This window comes from Bactrocera dorsalis, chromosome 5, assembly GCF_023373825.1.
Source record: "Bactrocera dorsalis isolate Fly_Bdor chromosome 5, ASM2337382v1, whole genome shotgun sequence".
Lineage (NCBI taxonomy): Eukaryota > Metazoa > Arthropoda > Insecta > Diptera > Tephritidae > Bactrocera > Bactrocera dorsalis.
Window position 1 is genome coordinate 26870857 of NC_064307.1, and position 20831 is coordinate 26891687.

General features: G+C 33.6%; 2 protein-coding genes across 2 annotated transcripts; both read left to right on the plus strand.

Moving 5' to 3' along the window:
* Positions 1-345: 345 nt before the first annotated feature.
* On the plus strand, positions 346-1485 carry LOC105223258 (pupal cuticle protein Edg-78E). The gene is made up of 2 exons (XM_011200921.4): positions 346-560; positions 774-1485. Exons 1-2 carry the CDS (start codon positions 549-551, stop codon positions 1128-1130), a joined length of 369 nt encoding a protein of 122 aa, XP_011199223.1. The 5' UTR covers positions 346-548; the 3' UTR covers positions 1131-1485.
* A 10033-nt stretch (positions 1486-11518) lies between these two features.
* On the plus strand, positions 11519-14599 carry LOC105233432 (pupal cuticle protein Edg-78E). The gene is made up of 2 exons (XM_049458669.1): positions 11519-11751; positions 13849-14599. Exons 1-2 carry the CDS (start codon positions 11719-11721, stop codon positions 14242-14244), a joined length of 429 nt encoding a protein of 142 aa, XP_049314626.1. The 5' UTR covers positions 11519-11718; the 3' UTR covers positions 14245-14599.
* Positions 14600-20831: the final 6232 nt, after the last annotated feature.

Genomic DNA, 20831 nt, shown 5'->3' on the forward strand with positions numbered 1-20831 from the left:
AAAAAAGCAACAAAGACAGATTTTGATAGATGCTTTGAATTTATTCGCAGTGCCTAAAAGTGTGCAACTAATTAAACGTGTATTAAGAAAAGCTATAATGGCAATAAACGTTAGATGCACCAATACATACATGCTTCAGACAGCCGTAAGATTTTACAAAGGTAAAAAGTTTGTGTCTTAAGTCTTTTGTTTGCCGCAGTGTTCAAGCGTATATGAATTGCAATCGCTTTGCAAAAACGATTTGTGAGCTTATGGCAAGGAATACTGAAATTGTTGTAATGGTTTTCGCACAATATTAAATAATTTTGGGATTTTTTCTTCATTATTTTCTTTTTAGTATTTTTTCGATTTGTTCACGCTCTAAAAGGCATAGCAGAACTTGTTTCGTAAGCATATCTAGTTACTTGGCACAGCTACCCTTGTAAACACAGACATTTACTATAAAAAGCCCGAAATTTTTTGGTTCATCGCACAGTTTCTGGATATCAAGCAACGAGTCCTGTCGCGTCTTCTTAACCACTAATCAAAGTAACCACAAAAAAGTCAATATGCTTAAACATGTAAGTATGTCAATAAACCAGACAAGCAAAAAATATGTTAATAATATGTATATATGTATTGGTCATTCATTGTTTCCTTCATTCATCAAAGCATTGAAATTGTAAATCGACTTCATTAAGTATTGCACTATACCTCAATTCCAGTTTAGTGCCTTCATTATATTTTATTTTTTTTTGTTTTATTGGCTTTTTTGTAATCTTTCACTCACTCAGCTCATCTGTGTTGCGCTGTGCTTGCTGACCTTCGTCTGTGCCGACAACATTGACAAAAATGCCGAAATACGCAGCTTTCAAAGTGACGCATCCGATGCCGAGGGCAACTACCAGTTCTCCTATGAGACCAGCAATGGCATTCAACGTCAGGAGGCCGGCAGTTTGGCCGGTGTGCGCGGCTCACTGAATTACGTATCGCCCGAAGGTGAGCGCATCTCCTTGAGCTACACCGCCGACGAGGAAGGCTTCCATCCGACTGGTGATCACCTACCGACGCCACCACCAGTGCCGGCGTATGTGTTGCGTGCCCTCGAATATATACGCGCACATCCACCACAACTGAAGGAGGAGCAATAAAAACATACATGGAAGTCTGTGTGTATATAAGCCAAGAATCACCGGTTCATGATAGCACTATAGGTCAAATGCCCAGTGGCATGTCCAAGTGACGCGACGTGTTAATTGCCACTTATAAATTTTTGTATTGTTTTATGTCTTCACATTGATTTTTTATATGTTTTCTACACATATTCTTCTCTTCGGCTGATTTGCTTATGCATCTTATGCTTTTTCGCGCGCGCAGTTGGTGGTATAAGCGAGCACATAGTCATTATTTGTAATTAATAGTTTTTGTTGAATAAATGAAGTGTATAAAAATTAAAAGACAAATACCTCAGTAAGATTTGTATTTTGGCTATTTTGGGTTTGGCAAACCGGTGGGTGTGCATATGTACAAATTTGTTTGTTTTCAAAATATATTACTATTTCAATCGTTCGTGACACCAAAGTCATCAGATAAATCTTTAGTTGGCCAAAGTGGAGCAACAATTGAGTATAGGCCACAAATACACTAGTTTATAAACAAACTGCACGCTTAATAATTTGTGAAAACCTTTTAACTGGGATGTTCGTTTAAATGCTGAGGAAAAGCCAAATAGCAGCCTTAAAAGTTCCGAAATTCTGGATATAAATGTGATGATTTAAAAAAAGAAACATTGTGAAAGTGTGAAATCTCAGGAAATCTAACCTACAATTTATTTTGTCTTAATGCTTTTAATATGGTTTTTTGGATACATTACTACTGCCGAGTATTTTTTTCAAATTTGAGAATTTATTTAAGTCAAAATATACTAATGTGGGCAAAAATTCAACAGTAAGACTTTCTAATTTAAATTTCGCGCGAAAACTCCTTCGTCAAATTATTCTTTTTTCAGGATTGGTATAACTGACTGTGCCATCTGCGCCAAATGTCAAATCAAAATAATCATTAGTGTTTCGTACACACTTGTTTTTCTGAAGTACATAAAGTGCATTCTGCGATTTTTACGATGAGTAAAATTATTCGACAAAGAAGTTCCATTAAATTTTATGTGTGGAATCAAATTTCTGGTACCGAAACTTTCAGAATGTGAGAAAAGACTCTCGGTGATAAATGTTTGTCGCGAGCAAGTTTCTTTTATTGGTACAAATTATTCAAAAAAGGCCAAGAACGCATTGATGACAAACTACGTGCAGGGTGGCCATCAACTTCAATTGATTGATCGACACGTCAATAAAATAAAAGAATTGGTCCCTGAGAATCAACGATTAACAGTCAGAGATCTTACTGGAATCGTTGGAATATCGGAAGGATCAATGAAAACCATTTTGCAATATCATTTGGCCCCAAGAAAAGTGACGATTGATTACAAAATCGCCAAACTATCAACAAGGAATACTATTTGAGTGTTATGCGCAATAAAGCAAACTCAAACGAGTGCTCCGGAGAAATCTTTTTGAGTCTATTCAAGATATCAAACGTGAGTCTTTACGCACATTGAAGGCTGTTTCGGATATTGAAAGAGTTGTTAATGTTTCGAGGATTGGAAAAAAACATTGATACAAGTTTATGGCAACCAAGGGAGGTTACTTTTAGAGGGAAGACATAGATTTTGAAGAATAAAGTAAGAATTTTAAAATTATGAACAAAGTCTTACTACTTTTTGCTCATAGAAGTATGTATAATGGTTTTATGCAAAGTGTAACACTTTCCTATCTTTTTGGCAATTTGTGGATTACATCCCATATAACTGCAATGATGTGAACGGTGCAAATAGTATCAGACCAAGTAAATTCTTGGATATACTTGTAAGACGAGTGGGGCAAAACTTTCTTGCTGATGTTTTCAAAATAGTTTTTAACGGGTCTTACAATATGAGACCGAGCATTGTCACAATAAAAAAAGTGTTTCGGCATTACCTTGGCTGCTATCCTGGATGTTCGAATTTGCCGTTATTTGGCTTTTTGTCAAGGTTTCATATATGATTTTTTGCGAATAGAGTTGTCGTAATGAATGCATTTTTCATCGTCTTAAAATAGCTGCTTCAGTGACTGCCAAAGAGCTCTGCGAAAATCTTCATCATCATCATTTCCAGTCCTCATATTAAATTTTGTTGGTCGGCCAGAACGTCCTTCGCCTTACATTTATACTAATAAACAAATAAACAAATATATACTATTTTGGTTGACCACTTTTGCCATTTTTCCGCTAGAGGAATTATACCATCCAAATAAGTAAAATATCTGTTCAGTTATAAAAGCGTGAAATATTTGTTCGACAACATCAGACATTACAACCTCTTCTAGTTCACTTGATAAGGTGAATTACACTGGTTTCGGAACCGTTCAGTTTTTACTTTGAATTAGTTATTCTTACGGTTACTGAGTACTCATCTAAAGCCAGATTTTTAAATTCCCATTGGGGACTATTTCGTGAATTTTAGATTGTCAAAGGATTTCAGGAGTTTTGTAGAGTAAAGCATGTATATCAAGTGTGTACATTTTTTCGCAATCTCGGTCCCTACCAGCTGCTTGAATTCTTTGTATCAATTCTTCGCAAAAGCATAGCAAAGTGAGGCGCATATGCGTAATAATTGAAAATTCTAAGACTTTCACTTTCTCAAAATCTCGAATTAACAAACAATTAATAACACTTTTATGAAAAACTCCAAAATTCTTTTATCTCTTAACAATTGTTTTCATTTTACGCCAAGCAAACTCATCGACTCAGCTACGTTCTTGAAAGAAATTCGTTGACAGTTAAAAAGCACCACTCTATGAAGAATATGCAAATTATTAATTGAGATTGTCTATCACCATTAATCAGGTGTTCAACAAAAGAAATTAGTAAACTTGAAAAATCAATTTGACTACTCTTTGAAAACTAGCTAAGTGGATATTAAAATTGAAAATTATTTTAAATTCTCTTTCTGGTTAGTAGTTCCCACCATTCATGCGACTCACGTGAATCAGTCAGTTAATCAGATGTCAGAGTTCCCCATTGATTGCCCGTCCATTTCGACACGTTACTCATTAATTCGCTTATCTGTGTCGCAATCCCCAAAAGCAGACAATCAAAACCAAACCTGTGTAAAGATATATTCATACAAACAAGCAAGCATATTTATGTTTCAGCAGAAATTTGCATAAGAAAGGTTTCAACAGGTTTAATTTTGCTTCATCTTTTATACTCCTATGTGATATTTTTTTTAGGTTTGTTTGGTTTGCATTTTTAAGACCCAAACATATTATGTCATAGCATTTTGTTGGTTATTAGTGGGTTTTAAATAATTTTATAGTATTGGAAAAAATAATATTGAACAAGTAAATTATAAACACATTTTCATTCTTTAACCTTTTGTTATGTTTGTTGCCGCTACTTGTGGTGAATATAGGCATGTGTGTTAATGTGTTATGTAGGTATAATTACCATAAATTTTACTCAAATCGAATAAACTACAATAAATTAAAAGAAAGAATTTTAAAATGTATAAAGTTGTTTTATTTTTTTTTTAACAAATAAATTCTTACTTCTCTGTATGTTCCTTGCACTTATCTTAGAGAAGAGAATAGGAGTAATAATACCGATACATGACGACAGAGTCGATGTATTGCCAAAAATCATGTTTATGCCCGATATTGTAATTGAAAATTTAATTTTTATTTTTTAACCCAAAATAAACGAATTGAAATGTATAAAATATTTTTTAGACACAATGACTGGAAAAATTCCGAATTTGGCTTGATCGATATCTCAAGTAATTTTTGTAGCCACTCAGATGAATAAGCTTCACAAGTTTGTCTTTTTCTCAAAATCACATATTATATATTTGACTGATTGCTCGGAAAGAAATGATCCGTTCAAATGAAATTCTATGTGATCTGTAAATAACGGGTGATCCAAATGGAGGTACCTCTTTCAATAACTTTTTTTTTGACAGATCATGTGTGAGTCGTGACAAGCTTTCGTGTTTTTTTTTTTGTTCGATATTGTTGGCCATTTCATCATGGATGGACTTATTACGTCTAAACAACATTTACAAATCATTTAACTTTATTTCGGAAATTCTGTAAAGAATGTGTTACGCGCGCTTCTCTCAACTTATGGCCAACATAATCGGCCTACGGAGCGTACTATTCGCAACACCATCAACAGCATTCATTATTGGATAATATTCGACCAAATAGACCACGTCCAGCACGCTGTGAAGGTACACGAAGACCGTGGAAGACAAAGCTCGTGATCTCGGCGACATTTAGTTTCGACAAGACGGCGCCACTTCCCACACATCGCATCATTCGAAGGTTTTATGGAGAGCACACTCCGGTGACAGTTGATTGGCCACCAAGATTGTGTAATATCACACCGTTAGACTTTATCTTGTGGGGCTATGTACCTAAAGTCTGAGGCGTTTGCGGACAATCCCGCTTTGATTCAGGTCTTGGAGCAAAACATCCAGCGTAACATTTGCTAGTAACCAAACGAAATGCTTGAACGAGTCATTGTACTTAACGGATGGACCATCTGATACAGGGTCACGGCAAACATTTGAAAGAGATAATCTTCAAAAACTAAATGCCAAATAATGTTATTTTGAATGTTTTATTCCCCATTAAATTTTAAGTTTTAGTATTTTTTCTTTAAAAAAGTAGGGAACTTAGAAATGGATCACCAGTTCTCTTTACAAAACCCATCAGTTTTTGATTGCAAGCCAAAAACTACCAAAATTTTGGGTTAAATTTAAATTTTTAAAAAGTCTGGAGGTTATTACAATGATTCATTGTACGGACAATAATTTCTAATAGGCGGTTGGGTAACGGAGAAGGCCTATATCATTGCAGCAGTGATTTTAGTGCCTGACAGTGCCCTCCTTACATCAGGAAAACAATCAATTTTATATTTTACTCTGAGTTTAAACAATTATAGAGACCTGTATTGGATCAAAATGAAAGCAATCATGAAATTATAATTTCCGAAGTCAAAACGTTTGCACGAAATCAAAAGACGCATATTCAATAAAAGGGAATAAAAGAACAAAATAATCTTTAATTTACTTTTACTACATCATTTATTTTGTTTTAAATATTTATATATAAAATATTTATTCTTGCTTTGAAAGTATTTAAATTATTTGATTTCCGTGATTGTCAGCTTGAAAAGCTTACTATTTTAAATAAATTATTCAATCATACAAGAACTAATTATTTCTTTTTTTCAATTTCAAATTAAATAATTAGTGTCATTAACCTTCTAAATTGGCAAACAGTGCAAATTTAGACGTTTTATGCATATAAATGTCATACAAATCACATTTTTGGGTTAAATGAAGCAGTAACCAAGTTCACGTGCTAAAACTCAGCCGAAGATTAGAATGACAAATAAAAACCAAAAAAAAAAAACAAAAACATGTATAAGATATACCTAAGAATTAATCAAATTCAAATAAGCACGGTAATGAAGCTATCTGGGCATAAAACGACATTCTTGCTTTGGACATATTTGTGCAAAAAACGATTTACAACAACAAACCCATTTGAGGACTGAACGCTAATGAAGTCAAGTCCAGTTGGTTGGAAACTTCTAATTCTTTTTAAAGGCGTAAAATATTCGACGTGGCTACAAAACCGTAGGCATATAACTGAGAAAAATATTTCATCTGTTTTACTTGAATTGCGATTCAAAAATTAGCGTAAACTAGTTTTCATAACACACACACGCATGTATGTGTAGGTAAACTCCCACCCAAAAGTTGTTCGGAAATTATCATTGAGTCAAGATTTGCATTGAAACAAGAAATTTATGTTTCTAAAATTGTTTCTTTACTCTTCTATTTAACACGTCTTGAAGGAATGATTTATTGTACGAATTGCAGTGAACATCCATACATTTGAGTGTTAAATGATCATTAGTATTTGCTAGCTGTGCAACAGTGGACATGGAATGGAACGTAAGACTTAAGCAACGAACTTGTTTGCTGTCTCCTTTTTATACCCTGAACAGGGTATATTAAGTTTGCGAAACCCAAAAAGAAGCATCGGAAACCCTATAAAATGTATATATTAATGAGCAACATGATGAGCTGAGTCGATTTAGCCTTGTCCGTCTGTCTGTATATTATTGACTGGTCCCTCAGTTTTTGATTTGATCGATCTAAAATTTTGCATGCATCTTTTTCAACCCAAGAAACTGCTCGTTTGTTGGAATCTTTGAGTTCGGATCACTATAGCATATAACTTCCTTATAAACTGACCGATCGAAATCAAGTTCTTGTATGAAAAACTTTTTTATTTTAAAAGATATTTTCACAAAATTTGGCTCATATTATTATTCAAGGCAGCACAACAATATGCGAATATATTGTTAAGATCGGACCACTATAGTATATAGCTGTCGAATAAACTGAACGATCAAAAACAAAGTTAAACAACTTTTCATACACTTTTTTCCGATATGAAATGCATCTGTGAAGGATATTATTAACAGCCGAAGTTACAATTGTTTGTTGTTTTTAATATTATTTCTTTTTTAAAGGACATATGTATTTTATGTGAATTATGATGAATTAGTGATATACACAAATCATTCGATTGAACTGCAGTGATTGAACAATCGTTAAAGCCATTTCAAGCCATCATTCATATATAAATATGCAGAAACACATACACACATAAACATATTTGTAAAATATTCCACTGTGCCGCAACCGTGCAGCATTATCATATTTATTATTATCTTATTTTTGGAATTTTGTTTATCAATATCTGATAATCCACAACACTTCCGCTCTAAACCGCCCATAGTGATCATTAACACAGTGAACCACGCGCAAATTAGAATATTTTTGTATAAATTTGCAGACAAATTTTGAAGAAATCAAAATCACATTTAACGGCATTCGTTGGCTTCTTTCGGCTTACTCACTGCATTCATCACATTTTTCTTAATGCAAATAGTATTTTAGTTTTTTATTTTCAGTTCAATGTGTAAAATATGGAAATCAAAGCGTGCGATTAGCATTTTCAGAGATACACACAGACATGTACACACATGCGTAAATATTTCTTAATATTTTCGGTTGTCTTCCACTTCAACATAGTATTTTATTGTCCAAATAAACTTTAATTAAGCAAATGATTTGAAACCCACTTCAGTTTCTTATAAATGCATAAACAAATAAATATAGATTATTTATTATTATTTAGTGTGGTATTTTCATATTCATAACTTTGACAAGTGTATCGAGTTTGCACACACCAAATTACCAAATTAGAATACATATACAATTCTATGTTTATTTTATTAAGAATATTGATAGCTGCATAAGATTATGAGTATTATTATTTCAAATTCTTCACACTGCTATTCTTCTTACAAATTTATTATACTAAGTATACTGTAAAATTCTAATTTGAAATCGAAGGTTTTATACAGTAGAGCTGGAAATAACTGTCAAGAGCAAACATTGGAGGGCATTCTAATAGAAACGTGTATTTTCTTATTATTATTATTTTAATATATTATATTTATTCATTTAATTGGTTGGTTAAACTAAGCCGACTGCCTCTTTTGTCTTTACATTGTGCAATATAATTGAATTCTATAGTCCCTAATGCTTAAATGTAGCATAATAATAACCTCATAACAATTAATATTGAATTCTTCTCCACAAGAATATTCTTCAAATTTCTCAGAATATTTCACAATTTTGATACCTGAAACCTTTTTTGGTGATAACTCCAAAACAAGCGATTCGATCATCATGAAAATCAATTTTTTTTTCGCAGTCAAAAAATTACCAAATTTTGAGATAAAATTTACCAATGTAAGGAAAATAACTTCTAGTTTAACGAGGATTTTTAGGTTTCATCCGCGGAGAAAGCCGGAATTACAGCAGCAGATGAAGACCTTTTTTAGGGCCGTCGGAGATCTCTTATAACTAAAAAAAATACTTTTTTTTAAAAGCTTCGCTCTGTATTTCTGAAGAATGTCTTAACATACCCTGAAAATTTTAAAACCACCGATCCAGTAATTTTTTTTAAGTTCCAAAAACCTACGTTTTTTTTATGTTATCACACTAGATGTGCCCCTTAGTATTTTGTAGCGATTAAATCATCTAAATGGTGGAAGATCTAAAATCGCATGTTCGGCATATTTTACTGTTTTACTAGCAAAAGGGTAAAAATGAAGTTCAAGCAAGATGAAAGTAATGCCAAATGCTAAAATTGATTTGCAGAACCTTTTTCACTATACGAACGTCTCGGACAGGTCCTTCCCCATCTTGACGGAGCTTTTGGTCTTGCTCAACGTCAGCTTCACAGTCGTATTAGCTTCGTTTTTTTTCTGCACAGAGGCGTGTGCGTATCTTGGCTGCACGTAAGGAACTCGGAGCGTACGCACGTCTAAAATACCGCAGACGTGTCTTCAGTCTGTCACAACACGATCGATCTGGCTTGTGGATTTTCCGAATCCGGAGACAGTCAGGTAGCTTGATGAATTTTTTCAACCCATTTGAGGATGTTTAGTCGTGGAGGCCGAATTTACCGACTGTTGTGCCAAAAATACCTTCCTTGCCCACCCTGGCCTGGCGTTAAAATCACCAAGTACGATTTTGACATCTGGCAGGGGCAGCTCTCATAGATGGGCTTCATCTTTGGTCACACCGTCCTTCTCTTCCGTCGGGAAGAAAAAGGAATTTATTAATGAAAATTTAGTTTTTACGACAAAATTTTTTAATTCGAAATCCTGAGTAAAGGTCATCCACATATTTGCCGGAAGGACATATATTCAAAGTCCAGAACTCTATTACAGTTGTAATAAAAACATTGACAAATCGAATAAAATAATTATAATACATCACATTCGTTAACTCGAACAAGTATGGTTTTCGTAAGTTCGAGTTTCCACGAGTCTACTGTAGTTATGACGTAATTGGTTCTTCGCTTGAATTCTTCAAAAGCTGGTTGTTTAATATGAAATTAATATTCACTTTCACTGAACTGAGCATGAAAACATACTGATGCAGATTCATAAATTGAAAGAGTGCAGGCATCATTTAACACAAGAATGTGATATTGCTGATGTTAGTGTTGGAATAACAAATACATTGCCAGAAAACATAAGATCGACGAATAGCATGAAGAAATTTCTTCGAAAGAGTAGATTAAGAAAGTTTTAGACGCCTTCCTCAACAGCATGATTCGCAACATAGCAGAGCCTTCGAGGGCATATTCCAATTTAGAATTTTACAAATTTGTATAAGCTCGAAGATCTTCTCCGTTTCCTGTCTTACATTTGCAATTTTTACTATGGTTCTCGGGGTGTATAGAAATATTGCAAGATAAAAACATCTGGAATCAAGAGTGGTCAGACAAATTTACCAAGTGTCGCTTGTCATGACATACAAGTATCTAATATCGTCACAAAGTCCGCACCCAATCCGACCCTTAAGGGTATATTGTGTTACCAATCTAATGTGTCCCAAAACATATGCTACTCAAGTTATTTTGCGTTAGAGCAGAACGCATACAAATCCATAATTGAACAACCTCCTCACGCTACCGAAAACAATTGTCCGGTTCTAATTCAGGTTCCACTAGGAACAGCTGAAACGCTTAACAAACACTATTAATTAAGCTGGCGAGCGTCTATAAAAAATAAGATTAAGACAACAACTAAAACGCTACAAAATTTCGTCATATTTAACGGTATTTAGTTAACATAAATTTTATTATGTAGATATGCATGTATATATTTTATTTTTAACGATGATTAGCAAACTAGCAGATCGTGGTTGCTATTGATAAAGGAATTCATAAACACTTGCCTAAATCATAGTTTAATCCGTCTACTGCGACTTTTTTATAATTTAGCAGTAGTATTTAAACAAACGCACATACATATGTGCTAAGGTATAAAACACAAATTGAGCAACAAAAATATTTAAATGAAAATATGTTAATTTCGCAAAAAAAGAGAAATATTAACAAAAAGTGAAAAACCAGATTTTTTTCGAAAATACAGATCGAAACAGATGGGCGGAGAAGAAGCGACAAATTTTTGCTGAAATTTTCGAAGATGACTGTAAACAAATTAGACTATTTCGAGGCAGACGATGGTCAACAATGGATATGAGAGAAAAACATGTGTACGAGTATGCACATGTGTATAAACATCCGAAAAATAGATATAAGTCTGTATGCGTGTGTATGTGCGAGTGAGCGATAATAAAGTTGGAACGACAAATATAGCAACTAAACTAATCAACCTCCCATTTAACAAAGCACTGGATACTTGCACAAGTATACACATACATAAGTATTTATCGGCTAAGTTTGGTGGCTAATCGCTCGTGGCCAGATTGTTGTCGATTAATTTCAAACAGTTGGATCATACGATATAAAAAACATAAAGTTATACGCGCTCGCCCGCAGTTGTGAAAATCACTTCAAACCCTAAACATATACAAAAGAAGCGAAAAAGAAGACAAAAAGTCTAAAACACGAAACGGAAAAAAAATTTACAAAACATTAACGAAAACGAAAAAATTTGCATTAACAAAAATTATTTTAAAAAATTATTTGCATTAAAAGAAATTTAAGAAAATATAGTTCAAACAAGCGATCGAAGATGCGGCGGATAAATAGAACACAAGCGAGCCCCGTAAGTGTGGGAGTTATTAATTTAACAATTGAAAAAAAAGAAAATATTTAAATGAAAAGTGTACAACTAAAGTGTACTAAATATTAAAATATTGTGACCTTAATATGTTAATAAGAGTGAAGCAAAAATAAAAAATATTATTATATATAAAAAACAAAAACAAAAAATATTAACCTTTTATAAAAATTTGAACTTCTAAATTAATGCGAAAAGTACACCTTTCAAGTTCTGAAATTAGACTATTTCCAATGTAACTGTGAAAATAACATGTGACTGCTGGCTTTTCAAACATACCATAAAAAAGTCATTATTAACTTCAATATTTTATAAATTACTCATTATTATTATTTTTTTAATTTTGTGATAGTCTAGTATATTTTTAAATCCCCAATTATAATTTTATTTTAATTCCACGCCGAAATTTTTCTAAAAGTTAATTTTATTAACAGTAATTAAGTGTTAAAATTAACATTAAACTAAACAAAATGCAAAAATTTAGTTGTTGCTTAAAGTGTCAGAATGATATGCAAAAACGAAAAAAAAAAGTTAAACTAGATTTACGAGACCTTATTATTTTTAATTTTTTTTTTCAAATTTATCTGTTAAATTAAAAATGTATACATTGACTGGTACCAAAAATATTTTAATTTTATTCACATAAAACTCACAAAAGGTGAAAAATTTAATATATTGTCTTCCGGTGGACAAATATTTGGTGGGCATTTAAAAAAATGTCTAAAAATTCGCACATCTTCCTAGGTAATCTTGTCGTAAAATATATACTGCATAATTTCAAGCGCGCAGCACGTGGCTTCGACAGCCACCATGAAAAATATAAGCACTTTAAAAGCGTGTACTCTATTATAACTTTGTTTCTTATGTTATTCTTAAAACACTAAGTTTGTAGACCCAAAAAAAAATAAGTCTAACGAGTTCTAGAAAGGTTTAACCCCATAAGCGTAGATATTTCTAAACAAAATATATTTTATTTGAAATTTAATTTTGTTTAAAAAATCGCAATACAATTATGCGAGAATTTCCTAGCAGTACCATGGTCACAAACCAATTTCACTATTACCAACAGATGGCGTTCTCCAGTCCTAGGCGGCTTTAATATTCTGTATCAATGCTTAGCATTAAATAAACTTGTGACTGTTCAGGTTAGGGTGAAAGTTATGCAATTATTTGTACTTAGTGTTTTTTTTAATATTTGGTTAAACCAGCATATTTAATACTAAACCTAGGGCTGGCATAGTCAGCAACCAATTTCTGCATAGTCAATTTCTTTATTGGTTAATTTTTAAGGTTAGGGACGAGGGGTGTTTTAAAAATACATTCTTGATTTGTGTTCTGTAAGGTGAAAGTTTCAAATGGAATTTAAAATTGTGTTATATGCGAAGTAGGCGTGCCTGTAGTCCGATTTCACACATTTTTGCACTGTAACATAGGAATATCTTTAGAATATCATATACCGGTTGATTTAAATCGGTCGGGCGGATCTCGAGTATGTGTTTTCAGCCAAAAGGCTTTGGTACTACGGGTCTCTGGGCCAAATACATCTTAATTTAGTAGTTATAGTACTTTCTACGTTTTCGGTTAATGGCGTTTCGTGGACATGGCAGTAGTCCGATTACTCTCAACACGAGCTCGTACTTTTTTATGCCAATGAACGCGCATAAAAAGTTTCAGCATATATATAAATATCTATCTCGACAAGTTTTCGGTGATACGTATAAAAAAATGTATGTAAATATACATATTATAATGGAATAGAAGAAGAGGATAAAAATTAGGACATCAAAAATATGTTTGTGCAACGCATACATTTGCTGAGAGTCGTGTCGCTCGCGTGAACGACAGAAAGAGTCCTCATCTAAATGCACTCTTACTAAACTCAATGTCATCCCTACTGAGAGTTAAGATTAAATATTGTTTAACATGTCGGTACTATTTAATTGTCAAATTAATAAAATGAATCACGAATAACTTAAAAAACGACTAATCAAATTATTATATACACTAACATACATATGTACATACAACTATATATATGTTTATGAACTTATTGCCACTTATATTGTTCTTAACAAATCACAGTGTGTCTTTTTAGTATTGGCCTTTATATGCATTACCAGCACAGCGATCGAACCGCTACATGCTGTTCAACTTGGCGATCCCGATGCAGTGATCACGCTATATAATGTGGCACCAGCCGACGACTTGGGTATCTATCGGTATGCTTACTCGACGAGTAACGGTATTGCAGTACAGGCCGCGGGCAGCGCACTGGAAGCTATAGGCATATTTAGCTACACCTCACCCGAGGGCATACCTATCGAAGTGCGTTACATTGCTGATGAACTGGGCTTCCATGCTGTTGGACGTCATCTACCCCGACCGCCACCAATACCAGACTACATACTTCGTTCGCTCGAGTATATACGCACGCATCCGAATGAAGAGGATCGTGGCCGTTACAGGGTCTACAAATAAAATTATATTTGTACGCATGCATATAACAATTATAATTTAAATAGTTTGCATTCTCATATGCACACAGAATATATTTAATCATTAAACAAATCACGAGAACCATTGTGGCCTGCCAAAAAGGCAAATTACATTACCAACGGGTAAACAAATTGATCAAATGCTCGTTGGTTAACAAAAGTAATTTAGTAATTTTTATTTAGCAAAATTTTTATAGTTAATAATTATTGTAAGCGCATTCTAATACTACATACATACATATGTAAATATACACAGAATAAGCAGTTGCCTTTCATTCATGTACTCATTATCTCTTGCAACATACAGGCAAGATTTCAAAATTTTTGGATCATTGGTATATCGAAAAAATTGAACAGGGTCGTGTTAAAGTGTGGGTTTATGAAAAAGTTGGTAAGTATGCATAAAAGTTTGCAAAGAACGAAACGTTATATAAGTGCAATTCTATAAAACTATTCTCGTCTAGAAATAAAAAAAATAGATTTTTCAAAATTCAAATTATTATCAGTGATATACATAAGTACTACATATATCTTTTTCAAAATGATATCCACGATTTCTCAGATTCTACCCGATTCATCTACCTGAAATTTTTAAAGGGATTTTCTATAGGCTTGTCTCTGCCTAGAACTGACCACATCCCCAAATTTAAATTTTACAATTTCTAAAAATCCGAACAGCAAAATATGTCATACAAAAATTGCTTTTTTTAGGCAGTCGATTTCGTAAAAAAAATTTCGAAGTTCTAGACAACGTCATTATTGTAAATTAATATTTTTTTTAGATTGGTGGGAGAGTTGAAATTTTCGGAATGATCATGTGCCAATTTTTTCATGAGCTGCTAATTTTTGAAGATTCTAACTTTTCCTCTGTTTCTTTAATGTTAATAAGTAACTACTAAACAATGGTTACTAAAAATATTAATTACTTTTTTTTACGACACTTAGCAAATTTCGTATCTTACATGTCTCTAGAATACCCCTTAATTTCTGCGGCTTGAATCTCCTCTATCGTATAAGAACGGTGTCCCCGGAGCGGTCTTTTGAGCTTGGCGAAAAGGTGGTTGCGGAACGATATGGGTTGAGTTTTTGGCGAAATGATCACGAATTACGAGGGCAGTATGGGATGGTGCATTATCGTGGTGTAAAAACCAAGAATTGTCTTTCCACAATTCCGGCCTTTTTAGGCGGATAGCGTTACGCAAACGACGCATAACGTTCAAATAATATTCCTTGTTGACTGTTTGACCGGTTGGAAGGAATTCATAATGCACAACACCACGATAATCGAAGAAAACAGTCAACATGACCTTGATTTTTGAGCGACTTTGGCGCGATTTTTTTGGTCTCGGCTCTCTTTTGGCACGATATTCGCTCGATTGATCGGTTGTTTCGGGGTCGTAAGCATAGGTCCAAGTCTCATCGCCAGTTTTCGGTACCAGTCGAGATTTGACGCGCTTGAAGCCCAAAACATCCTTCAAAATGGTATTGGCTGAGCCTTTCGATATGCCAACTTCATCAGCAAGGTCTCTAATTGTTAATCAACGGTTTTTCAACACCAAATCTTTGATTTGTTGAACGTGAGCTTCGTCGGTTGAGGTTGATGGTCGCCCTGGACGCTCTTCGTCTTCGACACGTTCACGGCCGGCTTGGAACTCACTATACCACTTGTAAACATTTTTTTTAGACATAGCCTCATCACCAAAGGCTTTCTGCACCATCCTCAACGTATCCGCAGCAGAAAATTGATTCCGTAAACAAAATTTAATGCAAATTCTTTGCTCAACAAATTTCGACATCGCAAAAAACGAAAAACTCCCTTTTATCAGCTCACAAAACGACACGTATCTCAAACACTAATGAATATTTTGACATGAAACTTGACATAAATGTGACTGCCAGTACTAGTATATCAATGTTGCGATCGACCACACCACGAGCGTTATGGGATAGATACCGAGAGTTGAAGAGGGAAGCGAGACAAAAAATAAAGAGGTCGAGATACGTAAGTATGCAGAGTTTGAGATGCTGGTCGGCAGGGAAAATACTAAAAAATTCTACCAAAAGATTTAAACCCAAAAAGGTGATCTGTTGGCAGATATTCAGTGCACACTGAAATTATGGAGGGAACACTTTTTCAGCCTACTGAACGGCAATGAAAGTGTAAATCTGAAGATAGTGAACTCGATTCCCCAATAGATGACGATGGAATAGATGTTCCATTGTCCGACTATGGAGAGGTTCGAATAGCAGTTAAACGTCTGAAGAACAACAAAGAATACGGCGGCGAAGAACTGAGAAGTTACATGTATCAGTTTCTTTGCAAGGCATTATCGCATGAAAGCATGCCCGACGATAGGAACCTAAGTGTTTTCTGTAATCCGATTTTTCCCATTTTCGTATTATAATATAAATATCAGAGAAATGTCACGCATCAAATTTGGTTCAAATCGGTCAGTTGGGTCCCGATATATATCTTCCGTTGCATCCATGTTTGCAGTATCGATAGGAGTACTAAAGGAATTCGTCTGATCGAATTTCGTCTATACCAAATTACAGTTTTATATGTTAATTTAATGCTTAGATAAGGCAATTTCTCACACCCACACTCATATTCAGACACGAACTAAAAAATTAAATTAAAATATCAATAATAAATGACATTATTCCATCAACGGTCTTTAAGATTCACTTTTTAAATTGTGTCAAATATATTTTTTTTATTCAGTCGATTATACAAATTTGCGCACTAACTTAGATGACCCACCCTGTTTGTTATGTTATATTGATTTCAACCTAAAAATGAAATGCAGTTTCTTTATTTATGGGTGTGCTAAGTGAAAATCAAAGCAATATTAATTTAAAAAATCAAGAATAATAGAAAAGAAAAAGTAGCAAGAGACATTTGCAATCAGGAAGACTGATGACAGAGCCAAATTTAAAACAAGTTTAGTCAAACATGAAAAAATAATTGATATTTTAGGGGAAAAAATTCGTAAGAATAATAAATTAATATTTTGTTGTTTTGTATGTATATGAATGTGTATATATGTTTTTATTTATTTATGTACAAACATGTAGTTTGAGAAAAATTACTCTAGAGACATTTGCATAAATTCTTTGAAACTCAAGAGCAGAAGTTGTGTAGCATACAGTGGCGTAGTCAAAATTTTGGGAATCACATTGGGATTAAAGAAAAATATTTTTTTTCATACAATGTTAGTATGAATTTTTTAGAATATGGCACGAAAAATTGGTATTGCCAGTATTTTTCATATAAGAGCGCATTAACCATTTCGCCTCTATTGCTTGCGTTTGAGCGCATTCAATTTTAAACTTGTTTTTTTCAAAACCAAAGAACCACTTTCTTGTTGCAACGAAGATACTCACTCGCCTCTGTGCAGCAAAAAACGCACGTCAACAAACATAAGGAAAGTTCGGCGTCGAGAAGCTGCAATCACAAGAGACAACCAAAGGATTTTCTACTCGAATTGCACTCCTGCTCTCTGAGAGCACTCATCAGCAACTCGGTATAAGGGAACTGTGGGACAGCATTTCAAGCCTATTACGTGCAGCTGCTAATCAATCCATTGATAGGAAGACCTCCATTACGTTGGAAAGGCCAGGTGGAGAAGGACCTGGCTTCGCTTGAAATCTCCAATTGGCGCCAATCAAAGAAAAGAAAGAACGACTGCCGCGCTGTTGTTATTTCGGCTATAACCGCGTTACCGGTGTGTACGCCAATAAAGAAGAAGAAGACATATATAGCTTAGAGAATTAGCATTTGACTATCTAAATAAAGTTTTGATTTTGTTCGAGCTTAAGTTTTATAACTAAAATATTTTATAGTGATTAAATAAAAGTCAACAAAATAAGTTTTTTTTCCTGGTATCTTTTAATGTTATCAAGAGTCCAGAGGAGGAATTTGTTCATCAAAGTATTGAAGTGTTCTTGTTTTTGTGATTTTGTGGTCCCGTTTAGCGTTCTGCGCATTTAGTTTGCGCATACAAAAATCACGTGATTTCCACTCTCAGGCTTCTTACCAAAAAATAACCAAAATTTATTTAATACAACAATATGGTGAGGGTTTTTCATATTTTAGGATCAAATATGTGTAACAAAGAACTATCTTTCACACATTTGGATAAATTTTTGGTTAATTTATAAAATTATAGTAGGAAAAAAGGAAGTCATTCCACCAGAAAAATTGATAAAATCGGGCTTATACTACTCCTAGTCTCATACATATGCCTAATACACATAATTATTTCGAACTTCCGCCATATTTTAAACTCGAAATTGCAGTGGCTCCAAGAATTCTTTGGGCTTTGTGTCACAAATCAAGCTTTAAATAGTTGACAAGTACAGTATTACATTCAAATAAAGTCGTTACGCAGAAATTTCAAAAATTGAAGAAGAACGGATGTCAAAATAGAGCTTAAGGTGATATCCCTTTTAAAAATTATCCATTATATGCACTTATTGGTATGCAAATTCATTAGCAAACCTCTGGCATTTTTACACGTACATGTAGGGTAAAATCATTTTAGGTGAAGTGTTAAGTGTTTTTGGAGAATGAGATGACACTAATTATCATCAATTTGTTTTTAAATGCTTCCTTAATAGAAATATCCATTATTCATTGCATTAATATGAGTGAACCAAAAGCCAAATAGAGAATATATGGGTAATTTGGCATGTTCTGTGTACACTTCATTATACCCTGAACATACAAAGTGGCATTAAGTTTGATACGAAGTCTGTAACATGCAAAAAGGAATGTGGTAAACTCCTAAAATATATGTCGCATAGATTATTGTTCTAGGCAACGGTTACATATACAATCTTCGAATATAATGTTCATATCAGAGTACCATAGCACCTAACTTCCATCAAACTGACTGATCCAAAATCAAAATAAAGCTATTTTTATTCCCATTACGGTATAAAAAATACACCGGAGAAGGGTATTATAGTTTCGATGCAGCCGAAGGTAATGTTTTTTCTTGTTTTAAGCTAAACTCGTCTTCAATTATTCATATTTCATATATTGACTTGAATGCCAGATTATCTAACAGGCATTAGTCATACACTTCAGCATCAAACGAACACACTTATACATTAGAGCGGACAACAAAAAACTTTAAATTTTTTTCTTCGTTACACTTTGGGACAAAAAACGTTACCAGTGAACCTCTAATTGATCCCAAAAAGGTATTACCACCACCTTTGCATATTAAATTGGGTTTAATAAAGAATTTTGCTAAAGCAATGGGCAGAAATGGAAGAGGGTTCTTATATCTGAAACAAAAATTTACAAGAGTCAATGAAGCAAAAATTAAGGAGTGGTTCGCAAATAAGAGAACTAATGAAAGATAACACATTTGAGGAAATGCTCAATAAAACTCAAATACAAGCCTGGAGTGCCTTTAACAGCATTGTTAAACATTTTCTTGGAAATGTGAAAGCTAACAATTACAAAGATCTTGTGACTGAACTACTTACTGCCTAAATAAATTGGTTTGGTTTAAAATTCACTTACTGGACCCCCATCTGGATTTTTTCCCCGAAACTTTAAGGCCGTAAGTGACGAGCAAGTAACGAACATGGGGAACGGTTCCACCAAGGCAAGGCAACTGGAGTAACATTTTAAGGAAGTCTTTGGTTAATAAAATAATATAACAATAATATTTCTATTGCTGTTTTTTTTAATCCTCATAATCAATGTACTTCAGAAAGTAAAGCGTTAATACTATATGTACATATATCGTCACTTGAAATGCAAAATAACTTATCGTCAAAAAATTCAAAAAAGAGTTTCTTGTTTTTATTTATTACATTTATAATATTACATTTGTTCAACATTTTCTGGTTCTGCGGTCAGATATAAACCAGTTTTAACCAATATTAAAATTTCGTTTCATTCATGTTCCATTTTATTTCCTGTTTCATTCATGCCACTGTAAATTTCAGAAAATGTTGTTACGTTATTTTGCATTTCAGGTGACGATATACACTAATGATTTTTTAATGTGACATTTGGCACAGATGTAACTGACAGTCATACGAACATAGTTAGAAATAATATTGACAAATGGGTTTTTGCGCGAAATTTAAATTAAAAAGTCTTACTATTTTTTATTTTTTGCCAACAGTAGTATTTCAAACTTCCGGTTGGCTTTATACCGTCTACATCGGCCAATTAAAACAAGTCTTAGAAAAATTAAGTATATAAGAGACAATCGAAAACTTTAAGCCGCTCCCTTAAAAATCGACTTTTTTGACTTTTATACAAACATACATACAATACACCTGGTAGTGAAATCTTTTTAAAACAAGTTTCTTTAAATATCAAAGGCTATAAATTCATAAATAAATATAAGAAATTGGCGAAATTTGGAACAGGATTTGAATTCGAATTTTCTAACCCCCACTCAGCAACAGCAGCACAATGTGACTCACAGTTAAACCGCACCAACAGAGATTAGCGCTCGTGCCAGCGGCTACTTTAGCATTAAAAATTTTTATTATACAAATGAATTACGCGTTGACGCGACAAACTCAACATTTTTT

Coding starts and splice junctions, on each gene's coding strand:
- LOC105233432 (XM_049458669.1), top strand. CDS start 11,719: ATGCGGCGGATAAATAGAACACAAGCGAGCCCC. Junction 11,752..13,848: donor ATAGAACACAAGCGAGCCCC/GTAAGTGTGGGA, acceptor AACAAATCACAG/TGTGTCTTTTTAGTATTGGC.